At 44.3% G+C, this 16,948-nt stretch overlaps 1 protein-coding gene across 14 annotated transcripts in view; it reads right to left on the bottom strand.

The window, feature by feature from the left end:
- The window catches only part of casz1 (castor zinc finger 1), a 390,214-nt gene that overhangs the window by 34,170 nt on the left and 339,096 nt on the right, over positions 1-16,948 (bottom strand). For 13 of the 14 annotated variants that reach the window (XM_072586051.1, XM_072586063.1, XM_072586057.1 and 10 more), the window contains 5 exons: positions 15,419-15,576; positions 14,611-14,733; positions 9,921-10,274; positions 6,575-6,773; positions 2,522-2,693 (listed from right to left, as the gene is read on the bottom strand). In XM_072586051.1, the coding sequence (XP_072442152.1) occupies positions 2,522-2,693; positions 6,575-6,773; positions 9,921-10,274; positions 14,611-14,733; positions 15,419-15,576 (1,006 nt within the window). The remainder of the gene's footprint in view (positions 1-2,521; positions 2,694-6,574; positions 6,774-9,920; positions 10,275-14,610; positions 14,734-15,418; positions 15,577-16,948) is intronic. The other variant, XM_072586065.1, reaches the window with a different exon arrangement.

Raw genomic sequence — 16,948 nt, 5'->3', positions numbered from 1 at the left:
CTCATCAATCATCTTTGTCACTTCCTCAAAAAACACAATAAAATTTGTGAGACAAGAACTCCCCCACACAAAGCCATGCTAACTATCCCAACTAAGTCCACGCTTTTCTAAATTTGAGTAAATCCTGTCCCTAAGAATCTTCTCCAATAATTTCCTCACCACTAATGTATGCTCACCGGCCTCCAATTACCCGGATTATCCCTGTTGTCCAAAGGAACAACATTTGCTATTCTCCAGTCTTCTGGGACCCTGCTAATGGCTAAGTAGATTACAAAGATCTCTGTCAAGTTTCCAGCAATCTCCGTCCTGGCCTTCCTCAGTATCCTGGATGGATCCCATCAGATCCTGAGGACTTATTTACCTTAGTCATCTGATTCAGCTCTGAGTATAGGCCTCAGGTTCCTTTAGTCATCAGGGATACAGTTTAGCTCCTTCAGGGCTGAATTACATGGAAACCCACATTTTCAGGTCCATTCAGTATTTGATGCCCTTGTCCGGTGACCCAGGTTGTCTGCTGTTGTCTGATTCGTAAAGTGTGGCACCAGAAAACACAGCAGGTCAGGCAATATTCAAGGAGAAGGAGAGTTGATGTTTCGGGCATAATCCCTTCATCAGGAATGTGGAATGGGAAGGGGCTGAGAAGTAAATGTGAGGGTGGATGTTGGGGGGGGAGGGAAGGTAGCTGGGAAGACAATCGGTAGATGCAGGTGGGGGTGATTGTGATAGGTCAGTGGGGAGGGTGGGGTGGATGTTGGGAAAGAAGATGGACAGGTAGGTCAGGTCAAGAGGGCAGTGCTGAGTTGGAGGGTTGGATCTGGGATGTGGTGGGGAGAGGGGAGATTTGGAAATCAGTGAAGCTGATATTGATGCCATATGGTCGAAGGGTCCCAAAGTGGAAGCTGAGATGCTCTTCCTCCAGACATTGGGTGGTTTGGATTTGGTGGTGGAGGAGGCCCAGGTCTTGCATGTCCTTGGGGGAGTGGGGGGGCGAACAGAAGTGGTTGGCCACAGGGCTGTTTGGTGCTTGTGTCTGAGAGATGTCCTCTGAAACGTTCCCCAAGTTGGTATCCTGCCCCCCAATATAGAGGAGATTGCATCAAAAGCATCGAACACAGTAGCTGACGTGGGTGGATGTGCAGGAAAATCTCTGATGAGTGTGAAAGGATCCTTTGGGGCTTTAGATGGAGGTGAGGGGGAAGTTTTGTCTGTTTGTCTCATACTCTTGATCTTTGATGCTCATGTTGACTGCTCCACTCCCAGGGATCTGGAGCATCCCTCCTCTCACAGGTTTGGCAGAAACCTCTGTGTGTCTCACCCCTGCCGTCCTCCAAGCCACAGTGTCCCATAATTTACTCCCATTGAGTTGGGATGTAGCTGGTTCTTGCAAAGTGAGGTTGCAGCCAGATTTGGCTCCTGGGTCTATTACTAAAATATCTTCAGTATGAAAAATTCATTGCCATATTATTTGTAACTAAAAGCTACATATGTGTCTCAGGGTGCTGCCCATATCCTAATTTTTGCTGCCATCCTATCCTTATGCTCACTGACTAATATCAGACTCTTAAGTCATAGGAGCAGAAATTAGGCCATTCAGCTCATTGAGTCTGCTCTGCCATTCAATCATGGCGGATAAGTTTCTCAACCCCATTCTCCCACTTTCTCCCTGTAACCCTTGATCACTTTTCTTGAGTATCCTCAAGAACCTAGTTATCCCAGTCTTAAATATACTCAATGACCTGCCTCCACTGCCTTCTGCGACAATGAATTCCATTGATTCATCACTCTCTGGTTGAAGAGGTTTCTTCTTATCTCCATTTTAAGGCAGTGTCCTTGGGTCCTAGTCTCTCCAACCAATGGAAACATCTTCCCAACATCTACTCTGTCCAGGCCATTCAGTATTCTGTATGTTTCAATTAGATGCCCCCTCATCCTTTTCAATTTAGTTGCTTGGCCTCACTCCTGCCTGTCTCCGTAACCTCTTCCTCCCTTAAATTCCCTCTGGAAATTCTGCATTTATTCAAAGCTGGCTTCTTGGGCCTTCCTGATGTCTCTCATTGCACCATTGGCAGCCGAGCTTTCAGCTGGAGTCCCATCTCACTCCCCTCTTTTCAAGTTAAAAACCACACAACACCAGGTTGTAGTCCAACAGGTTTATTTGGAAGTACAAGCTTTCAGAGAGTTGCTCCTTCATGAGGTAACCAGTGGAGTACTCCGAGCTCCAAAAGCTTGTACTTTCAAATAAACCTGTTGGACCATAACTTGGTGTTGAGTGGTTTTTTAACTGTCCACCCCAATCCAACACTGGCACCTCCACATCATGACTCTCCTCTGTTAAGATGGTCCTTAAAACCAATTCCTTGAACAAGCTCTTGATCATCTCTGCCTAATATCTGTTTTTGTGATTCAGGGTCAACCTTTACCTGAAGGTGAAGGAGTTTTAATAGTTTAAACATATCAAATGTCATACAGAAATGCAACTTGCTTTTGAAGCATTTCTTTTTGCTAATAGTACTGTTTTTACCCAGCCTACTGCATTCTTCTCGTTTGGTGAAGTATTTGAACCCGTTTGCAGCTCTTCGTTCTGCTTTCTCGTGTTTCTTGATGTGCCAGGGGAGTTTCGTGGTGATGTTAGTCACAAAGTTACAGAATGGTCGTAAACAGTGGTAGTGTCCCCTCATCCGGAACTCACATTGCTGCAACAGAACAGAAAGTTATTAAAAAATTAGAGCAGACCTCACATTTTCTTTTACTTATCATTGGCCGGGCCAACATTTACTTCCTGTTCCTGATTACCCTGAAGAAGGTGGGGGTGAGCTGGTGTAGGGGCATCCAGAGCGCTTCGAGGGAGAGAATTCCCAGTGACAGTGAAGGAACAGCGATATGTTTCAAAGTCAGGATGGTGACTGGGAACTTGCCCAGTTGTGATGGTGCTCCCAAGTATCCACTTCCATTGTGCTTCTAGACTGTATGGGTTATGGGTTTGGAAGGTGACATCTAAGAAGCTGTTGTGAATTTATGTAGTGCAACTTTGAGATAGTATATGCTGCTGTCACTGCGTGTTGGTGATAGAGGGAGTGGATGCTTATGGATGTGGGATAGGCTTTATCCTGGATGGTGTTCAGCAACTAGGAGAAAGCAAGGACTGTAGATGTTGGAGAGTCATGGTCAAAAAGGGTGGTGCTGGAAAAGCACAGCAGGTCAGGCAGCATCCGAGGAGCAGGAGAGTCAACGTTTCAGGCATAAGCATCATTCTGATGAAGAGCTTATGCCCAAAATGTTGACTCTCCTGCTCCTGGGATACTGCCTGACTTGCTGTGCTTTTCTAATGCCATCCTTTTCGACCCTGGATGGTGTTGCGCGTCTTGAGTGTTGTCGGAGCTGCACCCATCCAGGCAAGTGAGGAGAATTCCATCACACTCCTGACTTGTGCTTTGTAGATGGTGGACAGGCTTTACAGAGTCAGGGAGTGAGTGAGTTACTTCAGGATTCTTAGCTCTGACCTACTCTTGTAGCCACTATATATTATGGCTGCCCCAGTTCAGTTTAGGATAACCTGAATTTATCCAGCCTCTCTTCACAGCTCCATCCCAGGCAATGCCTTGGTGAATCTCGTCTGCACCATCCCCCTCCAGTCCAATCGCATCCTTCCTATATAGTACGGAGACCAGGACTGCACACAGTACTCCACTTGTGTCCGAACCAAAGTTCTGTACAGCTCCAACATGACCTCGCTGCTCTTATAATCTATGCCACAAACGATAACTACTTGTCCTGCCACCTTTAGGGTTCTGTGGACAAGCACCCCCAAGATTTCTGTTCCTCAGAGCTTCCTCACATCCTGCCATTTTTTGAGTACTCCCTTCTCTTGTTCCTTCTCACAAAGCACATCACCTTATGCTTTTTAGGTATCTCTCTTCCCCTGCTCTGACTCTAGAGTTATGGACTTTATCGAGCATTACAATGGGATCACATTGGAAGAGGCACTGACATCAGAAACAGGAGCGGAGTTGGCCATTCGGCCCATCAAGCCTGTTCTGTCATTCATTTAGATCACAATTGATCTTGTATTGGATAGCCTCCCAATAGCACTGGGGGGGATATGTACATCACAAAGACTGCAATGTTTGAAGAAGGCATCACCTTCTGAAAGGCACCTAGGAATGGGCAACAAATGGTAACCCACCAAAGATGCCCACACCCCCTGAGTAATTAAAAAAAAATCATGTCTACTTTCCCACAGCTTCGCCCAATGGTAGTGGATCAACACGAAGGTAGAGCTGCATAACCCTACATTCCCTTGTGCTTAGAAGATTGTCTATTTATTTATGATTACTCAAAAAAAGATTTCTAAAGGCTAGATAGAGAGAAACTATTTCTCTATGAGGTGGGTTGGAGACTGGAGTGCAGCAGACAGGGACCCAATCTTAAAATGAGAGCAAAACTGATCAGGAGCAAAACCAGGAAATAATTTTCCAGATAATAGCAAGGAGCAAGTGTGAAACTCTTGCTTCTCGCCAACTCCTCACTCTGCCTGTTAATGGCTGTGATATTGGGAGGTTGTCAGGGCGTGTGGAGGGTGAGGGCTAACTGAGATTTTTAAGATAGGTTATAGAGTCATAGAGATGTACAGCACAGAAAATGACCCTTTGGTCCAACTCATCCATGCCGACCAGATATCCCAACCTAATCTAGTCCCACCTGCCAGCATCCGACCCATATCCCTCCAAACCCTTCCTATTCATATACCCATCTGGATGCCTTTTAAATATTGCAACTGTACCAGCCTCCACCACTTCCTCTGGCAGCTCATTCCATACACATTTACCACCCTTTGGGTGAAAGAGTTGCCCCTTAGGTCTCTTTTATATATCTTTTCCCTCTCACCCTAAACCTATGCCCTCTCGTTCTGGACTCCCCCACCCCAGGGTAAAGACCTTGTCTATTTATCCTCCCCATGCCCTTCGTGATTTTATAAACCTCTGTAAGGTTACCCCTCAGCCTCCGACGCTCCAGGGAAAACAGCCCCATCCTGTCCAGCCTCTCCCTATAGCTCAAATCCTCCAACCCTGTAAAGATCCTTGTAAATCTTTTCTGAACCCTTTCAAGTTTCACAACATCTCTCCAATAGGAAGGAGACCAGAATTGCACACGATATTCTGAAAGGGGCCCAACCCTAACAGTTGTTGAGGAATGGTTTCAAAGAGTGGGGAACAAATGGAGATAAATTAAGTAACAGATGAGCCATGATTCATCTCCTGATCCAGTAATTTATGACCAGCCACTTTTATCTGTTATGATTTCACCTGAAATTTACAAATTGTGTTCCTTTCCGTGACTTCCAATGGATTTAGTGCCATCAATTTGAATAAGGATTTGAATATGTTCAAAACCAAACAAAGCTTTCACTGGAAGCTGAGTAACTTTCTGTGACCTGTTATAAATTATTTGTTAACTACGCTTAGATCACCAACTGTAACTTCAAATTGTTATGGGAAATTTACAGTTTTGATAGAAACAGTTTTGTTCCATATTTTCCAAACCTGCTCAAACAAACTGTTATTACACACCTCCAGGGGCAGGTGGGACTTGAACCCTGGACTCTGATATCACAGGTGGGGAACACTACCAGTTTGCCAAAGGGCTCAACAGCATAGCTTTCACCAGCAGTTTCTGGATTTGTTTCAACAAATATAATTAACCTGATCAGTCACATGTCAGAGAGATCCTGCTGCTTTTTCAATGGCAGTTTGGGCTGTTATCTTAAAACTTTCTCCTTGCCCAACTTTAAATCTATTTCCATTTGTCTGTCGAATACTTGCCATTTGCCTCAAGAAGCTTGAAACCGCCCAGGAGAAAACAGTCTGCCCACTGGTAGCCCAACCACCACCTTCAACACGCACTCCTTCCATCACCGACCCTCAATAGCAGCAGTGTGTACCATCTACAGGGTGTGCTGCAACAACTCACCAAGGCTCCTTCCAAACCTAAGATACTTCCACCTAGAAGGACAAGGGCAGCAGATACATGGGAACACTGCCACCTGCAAGTTCCCCTCCAAGCCATTTACTGTCCTGCCTTGGAAATAGATTGCTGTTCCTTCAGAATCGTTGGACCAAAATCCCAGAATTCCCTCCCTCAGGGCATTGTGGATCTACCCACAGCAGACACACTGCAGCAGTTCAAGAAGACAGCTCATCATCGCCTTCTCAAGGGGCAACTAGGGACGGGCAACAAGCACTGACCCAGCCAGCAATACCCACATCTCATGAATGAATTTAAAACAAAAATTAGCCAGCAATGCTAATATCCTAGGAACAGATAAAAGAAAAGTAATTAAACCAACAGAGCTATTAGAATATAAATTTTACCCAGAGGTTAGAATATTTTATTGAGTCACCAATAATTGAGAATGTGAAAAGTTTTGGTCTGGAATGTTTCATGTTCTGTAATCCTGTGTTACCTCTAGATAGTGCAAGTGATGAGATCCCTGTCCAAAGGTTGCTGTGAGCTGGTCTTACCATCTAGTGGATCCTGCACAATTGATAACGAAGAGGTCATTTTACTGCTAGCATACCTGATTCGGACAGAGGCACTGTAGAGAGTAGTAGGAGAACTGGTCACGCACATTGATGAGGTTGTTGTTGGGATTGATGTGATCGAGACAATGAGATTCAGCCTTCCCTGATGTTTTGCACACGTACTTGCAGTTTCCGAACAGACAGTGAAAATGGAACTTGTTGGCATATTTACAATCGGTTGCCAGACAGGGATCGCTGAAGAGTGTAAAAATCATGGTTAGAGCTGAAATTGCAAATGCTAAAAATACAGAGCCAAGGGACAAGTCTTACACTTGAATCAGTGGTGGGGCCTGTTCCATCAGAGTCAGCTGAACGCCAAATTCTTAGCTTGGAAACCTATCTCCACAAGCTAGAGAACAATGTCCTAAAACCACATATATGCTTGAGACATTGGTCATGTCATGTGGATAGTCTCATGTGTGCACTAGCACTATCCATCACAGACTAAGCTTTGGGAATTGGGATTTCTACTTGACTTATCCAGTCTACCAGGATAGTTCCTTATTCATTAGCTTTTGATGTGAGCTACAGCCTCAAATGTAATCAATCAGAGAAAACACCCAGTTCAAGATATACAACAAACATAGATAAAATGTCACAGCTGGATGAGGCCCATCTGTCCTCGAACCTGCTGTGCTCCTTTAAGGACAGAATGGTATTAATCCAGACACCCAGGTAATATGCTGGGGACCTGGGTCTGAATCCTGTTACGGCAGATAATGGAATTTGAAATCATGTTTTTTTTAAAGTTTGGAATTAAGAATCAAATGATGACCACAAAACCATTATCGATTGTTTGAAAAGCCCATCTGGTCCACTGCTGTCCTTCAGGGTTGGGAATCTGCTATTCTTACCCAGTCTGGGCCTATGTACCCACAACAATGTGGTTGACTCTTACTTGCCCCCTGGGCAATTTGGGATGGACAATAATGTTGGCCTAGCCAGGGACGCCCACATCCTGGAAATGAATAAAACAAATTGGCTGATACTTCCTGTGTCTCCTAACTGTCTCAGCTTCCAAAAATCTATTGATCCGTCTAGAATATACTCAAAACCTGAGCACCCAGAGCCCCAGAAGGGGTTAAAAAATGCACAATCTTTGGGAGAAATTTCCTTCCCTTTCATTCCAAAACAAAGATCTGTGAACCTGTTTCCCAACCTCCCTCACTCCTGATTCTCTGCAAGGGGACATCAGTCTCTGAGCACACTGCATCTTAAACCCACAACTAAGCATCCATTTATACAGCAATATGATCCCCCAAGATATTTTCACTGCCTTTAAATCCCTCCCAGTAATGTATTTTATATATCATAATACATACAGTTTTGATGTATTTAATGGTAGTTGTAAATTCATAGTGACATTCTTACATTCACAGCTGCCTCAAATCCTTGTGAAATGACATTGATGAATGCACATTATAAACTTTCATGATGCAAGAAAGTTCATGATATCAATCACATAACTACTGTGAGATAATAGCCAACTGCTATAGGTTATACAGACAATAACAGATACCTGAAAATAGATTACATGTCTAGTTCACTCAAAGGGGCTTAGATGGTGTCACAAAGTAGATTCTTATTTTACAAGTTCTAAGGTTAGATTACTGCTCCATGTTCACTCACTGCTATCTATCATTTCTAACATCGAACAAACTGGCAACTTTTTTAGTTCAAACTGGCGAGAGAGTTCACTCCTGTGATGTCAAGATTTTATGACATCATTCCAATTTCAAAATGGTGAATTAAACCAGCGCCAGTCCAGCAAATTTGAAGTCAGAGTCAGGTCCCCATGTGACTTCCAGGTAATTATTGCGCCAACACAACACAAACTGTGTTTATACAGAGCCTCAAATACAAAGAAACATCCCCAAGTGTTTCACAGCAGAACAAAATATCAGACCGAGTGGAAGAGGGAGCGAATGTTGAATTATGCAGATTAGGTAGAAAAGTGAAGTCGAGGATCATTTGATCGGCCATGAATAAGATAAAGAAACTGCAGATGCTGGAATCCAAAGTAGACAGGCAGGAGGTTGGAAGAACACAGCAAGCCAGGCAGCATCAGGAGGAGAAATCAACCCAAAACATCACTTGTCCACCTCCTGGTGATGCTGAATGGCTTTCAGCCTCCTGCTGTCTATTTTATGATCTCCTTGAATGGCACCATAGACTTGATGGGCCAAATGGCTTACTCCTGCTTCTACATTTTATGATCTAAGGTCAGATAGCCAATTACTTGGTTAAAGAGGTTGGTTTTAAGTAGTAAGGAGGAGAGTGAGGTGAGAGACTCCAGGAGCAGTAGGAGGGACTTCCAGAGTTAAGGCCCCAATGGTCAAATTGGGGAAATCAAGAGGCCAGAATCAGAGCAGTGCAGAGACCTTGGATGGTAATTGGAGTGGAGACATTTACAGAGGGATAGAAGGGAATGTACATTAGGGATTTGAAAACCAGGATGAGAATCTTAAAATAAAGTTGTAGCTGAACTGGAGGACAGTGTAAGTCAGTGAGCACAGGGGTGGCAGGGGATAGGGACCTGAACTGAGTGGGGACATGAGCAGCAGAATTTTGGATGACGTCAAGTCTATAGAGGGTAGAACGTGTGAAATCAGTCAGGAGTGTGTTGGAATAGTCAAGTCCAGAGGCAGCAGAGGTCTGGATGATCGTTCCAGCAGTGAATGAGCTGAGACAGGGCAGAGATCGGGTAGGTTGCAGATGCGGAAATAAGTGATTATAGCAATCACATATGTGATCAGACACCAAAGTTGTGAATTGGCTGGTTTAATCTCAGACTGTTGTGAAGGAGGAGGATGGAGTCTGGACGAGTTTAGGAACAGGGTTTGGTGCAGATATCAAAAACAATGACTTCAGCCTTCCGAATATTTAATTGTGAGGTATTCACCAAAAACAGCCAAAGAAACCTGGCACTGTGTCCCATAGGAAAGGTGAGATGGTAGCTGTATGTAAGGATGGTGTTACTGTGTTCTGAAGAAGGATCACTGGACTTAAAAAGTTAACCCTGATTTCTCCCCATGGATGCTGCCAGACCTGCTGAGTTTCTCCAGCAATTTCAGTTTTTGTTTGTAAAACACATCAATTTTTTTTCCGGTAAATCACTGCAGATGCTGGAATCTGTACTGAAAACAAAAAGAAATGCTGAAGATCTCAGCAGGTCAGGTAGCATCCACAGAGAGGGAGCAAGCTAACATTTCAAGTTGAGGTGGCTCTTCATCGGAGCAGTGCTCTTTTTGTTTCCGTTTTTCAGTCTTTTCTTAAAAATGCGGCGGGCCCTCTTTTCCAAGTGGGCCAGGTCCCCCCGCCCCAGGTGAGGCCTACACTTACTTCTCTTGAAACTGGAGGAAGCCGGGTTTGACTTGAGGCTTGGCGTTCTCCAGGGATGTGGTTGCCAAGGGGGAGGTTGCCAGTGTGGATGCGGGGAGTTGCGGCATGGAGGCGGCCAGCTGTTTCCAAGCGAGCAGTGTCGGAGCGGCGGTGACCACGGCGGGGCCTGTGCTGGAGGCCAACATGGCGGCGGCGGTTACCATGGCGACGGGGGAGAAGGCCCCGGCCCCAGCCCCACTGCTGCATCCAGATCCGGACACGGACCCGGACCCTCGGATCTCGACGGGAATCGTGGTCGGCAGGGAGGGCTCTGACTTCACTTTTACCGCCCCACCATCTGCCCGAAAGTGGAAGCTGCAGAAACCAGAAAGAGGCGCCATGAGTCACACTCACTGGGCGACCGTTACTGTAGCTCATGCTGGCCCTTAGCAGCAATAAAATTCAAACTCTAACGGACCAAAAACAAGTTCTGAAGAGTCACTCGAAAGGCTAACTCTTGTTTCTCTCCCCACAGAAACTCAATACGTCTCCCCACAGATGCTGAGTTCAGTGACTCTTCAGAACTCAACTAAAACAAATGCAGATGCTGGAGACCTAAAACAAACAAAAAGAGGGGCATAGAGATGAACAGCACAGGAGTAGACCCTTTGGCCCAACTCATCCATGCTGACCAGATATCCTAAATTAATCTGTCCCATTTGCCAGCATTTGGCCCAAATCCCTTCCTATTCATATATCCATCCAGATGCCTTTTAAATCTAAAGATGTGCAGTTGAGGTAAATTGGCCATGCTGAATTGCCCATAGAATTCAGGGATGTGTAGGTTCGTTGCATTCGTCAGGGGTAAATCTAGGATAATAGGGTATGGGAATGGAGCTGGGTGGGTTACTCTTCAGAGGGATGGTGTGGACTTGTTGGGCTGAAGGGCCTGTTTCCATCCTGTAGGGATTTTGTGAAACGTTGTAATTGTACCAGCCTCCTCCACTTCACTGAACTCAAAACGTTAAGTGTTTCTCTCTCCACAGAAACTCAGCAGTCTGGTAGCATCTCTGGAGAAAGAAATCGAGTTAACGTTTCGGGTCCGGTGACCCTTAGAAGGGCTTTCTGTTTCTGTTTTTGTTTGTTCCAGATCTCCAGCCTCCACACTCTGTTTCTCCCCTTCACTAATGCTATCAGACGTGCTGAGTTTCCTGAACTTTTTCCTCAATTTGTTTCAGATCTCCAGCATCTGCAGTTCGGTTTTTCAGTTTAAAAAAAAGAAATTGCTGGAGAAATTCAGCACGTCTGACAGCATCTGTGGAGAAAGAAACAGTTAATGTTTCGGGTCCAGTGACCCTTATAAGGGGTTTTTGTTTGTTTTATATCTACAGCATCTACAGTTTTAGTTCTGAAGACTTATTGGACTCTACACATTAACTCTGTTTCTCTCTCCACAGATGCTGCCAGACCTGCAGCCTTTCTCCAGCAACTTATCTATTTGTTTCTGATTTCCAGCATCTGCAGTTCTTTGCTCTTTCTTGATTTTAGTTTTAAGAAAGGAAAATGCTGAAGAAACTCATAGCCCTGAAAGTTTATTTCCCTCAAAGTGCCCATTCAAATTCCTTTTGAAATCGGCAATGATACTGCTTGCTGTGTTGGCAGGTTTTTCCTCACACTCCCCTCCTTGCAGCTCACCCAAAATACTAAATCTTTCTCCTCCTTGTCTTTGTACCATCAGTAACTGGGACTGGTTCTTCTTAACCTCATCACCTCAACTAAATATTCCCCTGAACCTCCTTTTCTGTAAGCAGAATAACACCAACTTCTCTGACCTAATCTTTTTTTAATTCTCTCATGGGATGTGGGCATTGTTGCCTGGGCCAACACTTATTGCCCGTTCCTAGTTGCATCTTGAGAAGGAGATGTTGAAGTGCTTCTGGAACCACTGCAATCCTTGTATTGTCAATAGGCACAATGCTCTTAGGCAGGGAATTCCAGGACTTTGACCCAGGGATACTGAAGGAAAGGTGATGTATCTCCAAGTCAGGGTGGTGAGTGGCTTGGAGAGGAACTTGCAGAGGGTGGTGCCCCCATCTATCAGCCGCCCTTGACCTTCTATGTGGAAGTGGGTCATGGATTTGGAAGGTGCTGTTCTAGGAGCCTTCCTGCAGTGCATCTTGTAGATAGTAAACACTGCTGCTACTGAGTGGCAGTAGAAGAGGGAGTGGGTGCTTGTGCATGTGGTACCAAAGCAAGTGGGGGCTACTTTGGGCTGAATGGTGTCAAGCTTCTTGAGTGCTGTTGGAGCTGCACCCATCCAGGCAAGTGGGGAGTATTCCATCACACTCCTGACTTGTGCCTTGTAGATGGTGGACAGGCTTTGGGGAATCAGAAGGTGAGTTACTTGATCCAGGATTCCTTACCTCTGACCTGCTCTCGTAGTCACAATATGTATGTGATGAATTCAGGTTAGTTTCTGCTGACTAAAACCCACTGCCCCTGAACCCACTTTGGTAAATCTCCCTCTGCACCTTTTCAAGGACCTTCCCATCCTGCCCGAAAACCTGGTATTTATTGATCCCACTATCTGATATTTTAGCTGAGCCTTTGGCCTGTTTCAGGTAGAGCAGACTGAACCAGAAATATATTACATCTTCCCCTCAATGATAATTAGTACGAGTAATTTTGAGACTGAAATCCCGGGCGGTGTCACAGCACCAGACAATGCAGATTCACCACAAATCCCTCACAATCTTCAGATACATTTCAATATCCTCTTTTAAGAACTGGTTGAGTTGCAATTTTTTGTTGTTGTTCGCAAAAGAAGCCTGCGTTACTTTTAGTTAATGAGGCTGTGATTTATTTGGGGCATTTGCCTGTTAAAAGGGGTCTCTTCACAGCCCTACAGTGAAGGTGTGGGGGTCTTTGTGTGGCTGATGAATCCATCATTTCCACACTCCAATTGCAAATCCCAGAGATTTCTTACAAATTGCAGCCTCTTCGTGTGATGTCATCAAAGTAATTGGACCTTGAATAACCTCTGCTTTTTTTTAATCTGCATAAATTATTTAAATAATAACTGATCTAAATTAGAATCATGTCTGGGTCAAAACAAGGTTATTTGGTACTTCATAAATATAAACAGGTATCAAATTAAAGGAGCAGAGGCCCCAAGTAGAGTGTATTAGAGCAAACTTATCTTTATTGATAAGGAACAGAATATTCAATAATGTGATCAGTTATTAAAAATTTTAATTAGAGAGAAAAAAAAACAGACACAGCCTTAAGAGGGTCAGGGAGACCTGCCCTATGATTTTTTTTTGCTTCTGTCTCTTGTTCACTGCTCTGCGGCTAACAGAGGGAGAAATTTTGTCAAGTTTTTGGAACTACAGAAGACTTTATTTTAAACAGGCACTTGCTAGAATAGAACCTGACAAAAGAGAGAGGCATGTTCTTGGAGATTTTCAACTTGCACTCATCAGGGCAATTTTCAAGAATACCAAATTTCAAACAATCTCAACAATTGATACTATGGCAGAAAAGGGAACTGATTGGCTGACATGTTGACCTTGGGTAAATTTGGAATCTGTCCTGACAAATAGAAGATGAAAATCTTTTCAGAAATTTCACACATACCAAGGGCTATTTTTTGACAATCTGTACAGAAAACACACAGAGGGAGAAACTGACTGCATTATCCTTGACCCATCCCAATTTGCATTTGAAGCAATGGATTTCGGGGGGAATTTCAATACGAGGTGCCCTGTACCCAATCTCATCTGCCATTGAGTAAGCATATAATATCTGAGGAGCCAGGACTACCTTCAAACCCTTCAAATATGCTAATCAGAAGCTTGCAATGCACTATGGTAACATGTCCCTTGCCTTTTAAAGAGTTCACTGTTTAAGACTCCAAGTTGTTCAGGTAGACAATGTTGTGACTCTGCCTGGCTCTGCAAGCTGCATACATCGAATCAGTTGGTTTGCTGCAATATCTACTTCATAACTTGTAATGTGCTTTACTGCACTCAATAACCAACCCACACAGTTAATCAATCCCTTGTGAATAACATAGTTAGATCATTAACACATCACCGAGTGTCCAGAGCTTCTGGCTCCGTCCCCTACCTTCTTTGGGATTTACTTAGAAGCGGACTGGACTGATCTTCTCAAGGTCCCCTGAGGTAGCCACCTGGTTTCATGTAGGTGAGCTAATTTTCAGCAAGCTCCATAGGGACAGATTTGGAGGTTCATTGCAAATGGGTCACTCCCATAGCTCAGAGGACCAAGGTTTCTCTAGTTTGTAACAATGAAGGTTTATTAGAATTATATGTACTATGACCATCAGCACTGATGGGAGAAAGTGAGGACTGCAGATGCTGGAGATCAGAGTTGAAGAGTGTGGTGCTGGAAAAGCACAACCGGTCCGGTAGCATCCAAGGAGCAGGAGGATTGATGTTTCGAGCATAAGCCCTTCATCACAAGCCTCATTCCTGATGAAGAGCTTATGCTCAAAACGTTGATTCTCCTGCTCCTTGGATGCTATCTGACCGGCATCAGCACTGATGGCAATGTACTGATTGTTTGGTCACACATACGTGGCAGATGTGGACCTTTGTACTTGGTATATGTCGACATTTCTACTTGGCAGGCATGGACATACACTAGGTGGATATGGACACATATACTCGATAGATATATAGATAATTACTTGGCATGCTTGACAGCTCCATCCAAGGTACTGAAAAGGGCACCACAATCTTCCACTGCACAATGGAAATGGGTTTTATGCAGAAAGTCACATTGGCTCTCACAGTAATCTTCTGTGGTAAATCTATGAATGAGAGATAACAAATTGTCAGGGAACCAGAAGCACCTGCTCAGTAGTTAGTTCCTGCAAGAATGATGTACGCGTTGCTGGTGCAGTTGAGAAGTTAGAGAATCCTTCATATCTCTATGTGGCAAACCATACTTCATACATATGTGTATGTATGACGCACCCACATATAGTCACAGACATACTGAGACATGGCATGCAGGGAGACACAGACACACACTGACAGACACTGTGTCAAAATCAAAGACATGAATGCTCACTTATAAAAGTAGACAAAAACAGTATATATACACATAACCATTGACACATGCACAGATATACATGTGGACCCATACATAGATATGCATATGCACAGAGATATAGACACACACACACACACACACACACACACACAGACACACACACACACACACACACACACACACACACACACAAATGCAGATACAGATACTTGCAACCTGTCACTGGAAAACAATAAGGACCTGGAATTTTGATTGCTTTCTTCCAGCCATATTAACACTCAAATTATAACACGCAGTGTGACACGTGGGCAGAGACAGACTAACGCAATGTGGATTGAAATCGAAGTCGGGGTTTTGTGAGGAGTCTGCTTCAGAACGTGGTCTGATTTGATCCACTCAGCCACTGAGTAAGCTGCAATAAGTGGAAATGAAACCTTTACCTGCGCAGGTATTTCTCCCAGAACTCCTGTCGTTTCTCCTGTCTCTGTGGGGTCAAAGCTTTATTCAGGTAGGGCATCTGTTCTGCATCAGACTGTGCACAGTCTGGTTCTGTCTTGAGGTTCAGCAAATTGCTCAGTCCACTGCTGTTTTGGGACATCTAATGATAGAAATACAAGAGCTTATAATAATTCAGCAGGCATCAAATTCCAAAGTGAGCATAATTCATGCAGCAAGAGGGTAGGGTCTGAGACTCTGGTGCAGGCAGGTTCAATTAGGGCTTTCAATAGGGAATTAGACTGGTGTCTGAAAATGAAGAATGGCCAGGGGTATACAGGAGAGGGTGGGCATTGAAGTGAATTGCTTTTCTCATTTGGATGACTGGCACAGACATGATGGGCCAAAAAGCCTCATTCTGCATTGTAACAATCTTGTGACAGAAAGAACTTTGGTACCTGCCCTCTTCCCCTTTCCCCATCCAAGATGGGACAACCTGTGCTTTGGCCCATAGCCTCTCCACATTCTGCTGTTGACCGAGTTCAGGTGGCTCTGTCCTTCAGCTGATGTGCAAACCTTGTGAAGATCACAATGTTGATCTTCTGGTCTTAGGCCCCACTCTCTGTGGTTGTGTCTTCTCAAAACTGCATGTGTTTATATAACACCTTTGATATACTACATCCCGAGACTACAATTCATTTCACAGGAGCACCATGAAGAAAATCAAACATGAAATCACTCAATATGTTATCTGAACAGTAATCTAGCTTTGGCCTAACAAGTGCTATACACAGCTCCATCATAACCTTCTTGTTATTGTAATCTATGTTTAGGCTAACAAAGGCAAATATCCAATGTACCTTCTTAACCACCTTACCTACCTGTCCCGCTGCTTTCATAGGTCTATGGACATACATATCAAGGTCTCCATGATCTTCTGTATTTCCTATGGTCCTACCCTTCAATGTGTACTCCCTTGCCTTGTTAGTCATCTCAAAATGCACCACCTCACACTTGTCAGGGATAAACTGCATTTGCTGCTGCTCAGTCCATCTGAGTAGCTGGTCCATAGTGTAGCTGGGCAAATCATGGATGGTCAAGCCGCCAGAATTGGGAAGCGCAGGTATCTCGAATGGTAGTAGTGAAGGCTGGAGATTACAGAGATAGGAAGGAGTGAGGTCTTAGCAGGACTTGAAAGTACAGAGGAAAATAATAAAATCAAGTTTGACTGGGAGCCACTATAAGTCAGTGAGCACAGCAGTGAGAGAAGAATGGGGTGTTAAGCAACTTAAGATAGGGGCAGCAAGAGTTTTCGATGCTGGAGGCTGACCAAGAGTAGGTTTCTAGTGTGGAACATGTGAAACGGTAGAACATTTATAAGTTAGCTGGTTTCACTAATGGACAAAAACCTTCCCTGGCCTTCTGACAGGTAGCTGAAATGTAACTCTGTGTTTGCGGCTGTTACTAACCTCGGTCTATAACCCACTGCACTGCACAATATGGCAGCACACTCCACTCCATTTAATTATGTTAAT

Source organism: Chiloscyllium punctatum, chromosome 16 (genome assembly GCF_047496795.1).
Source record: "Chiloscyllium punctatum isolate Juve2018m chromosome 16, sChiPun1.3, whole genome shotgun sequence".
Classification (NCBI taxonomy): domain Eukaryota; kingdom Metazoa; phylum Chordata; class Chondrichthyes; order Orectolobiformes; family Hemiscylliidae; genus Chiloscyllium; species Chiloscyllium punctatum.
The sequence above is the reverse complement of the archived record's forward strand: the minus strand, read 5'-3'. Positions and strand labels throughout refer to the sequence as shown.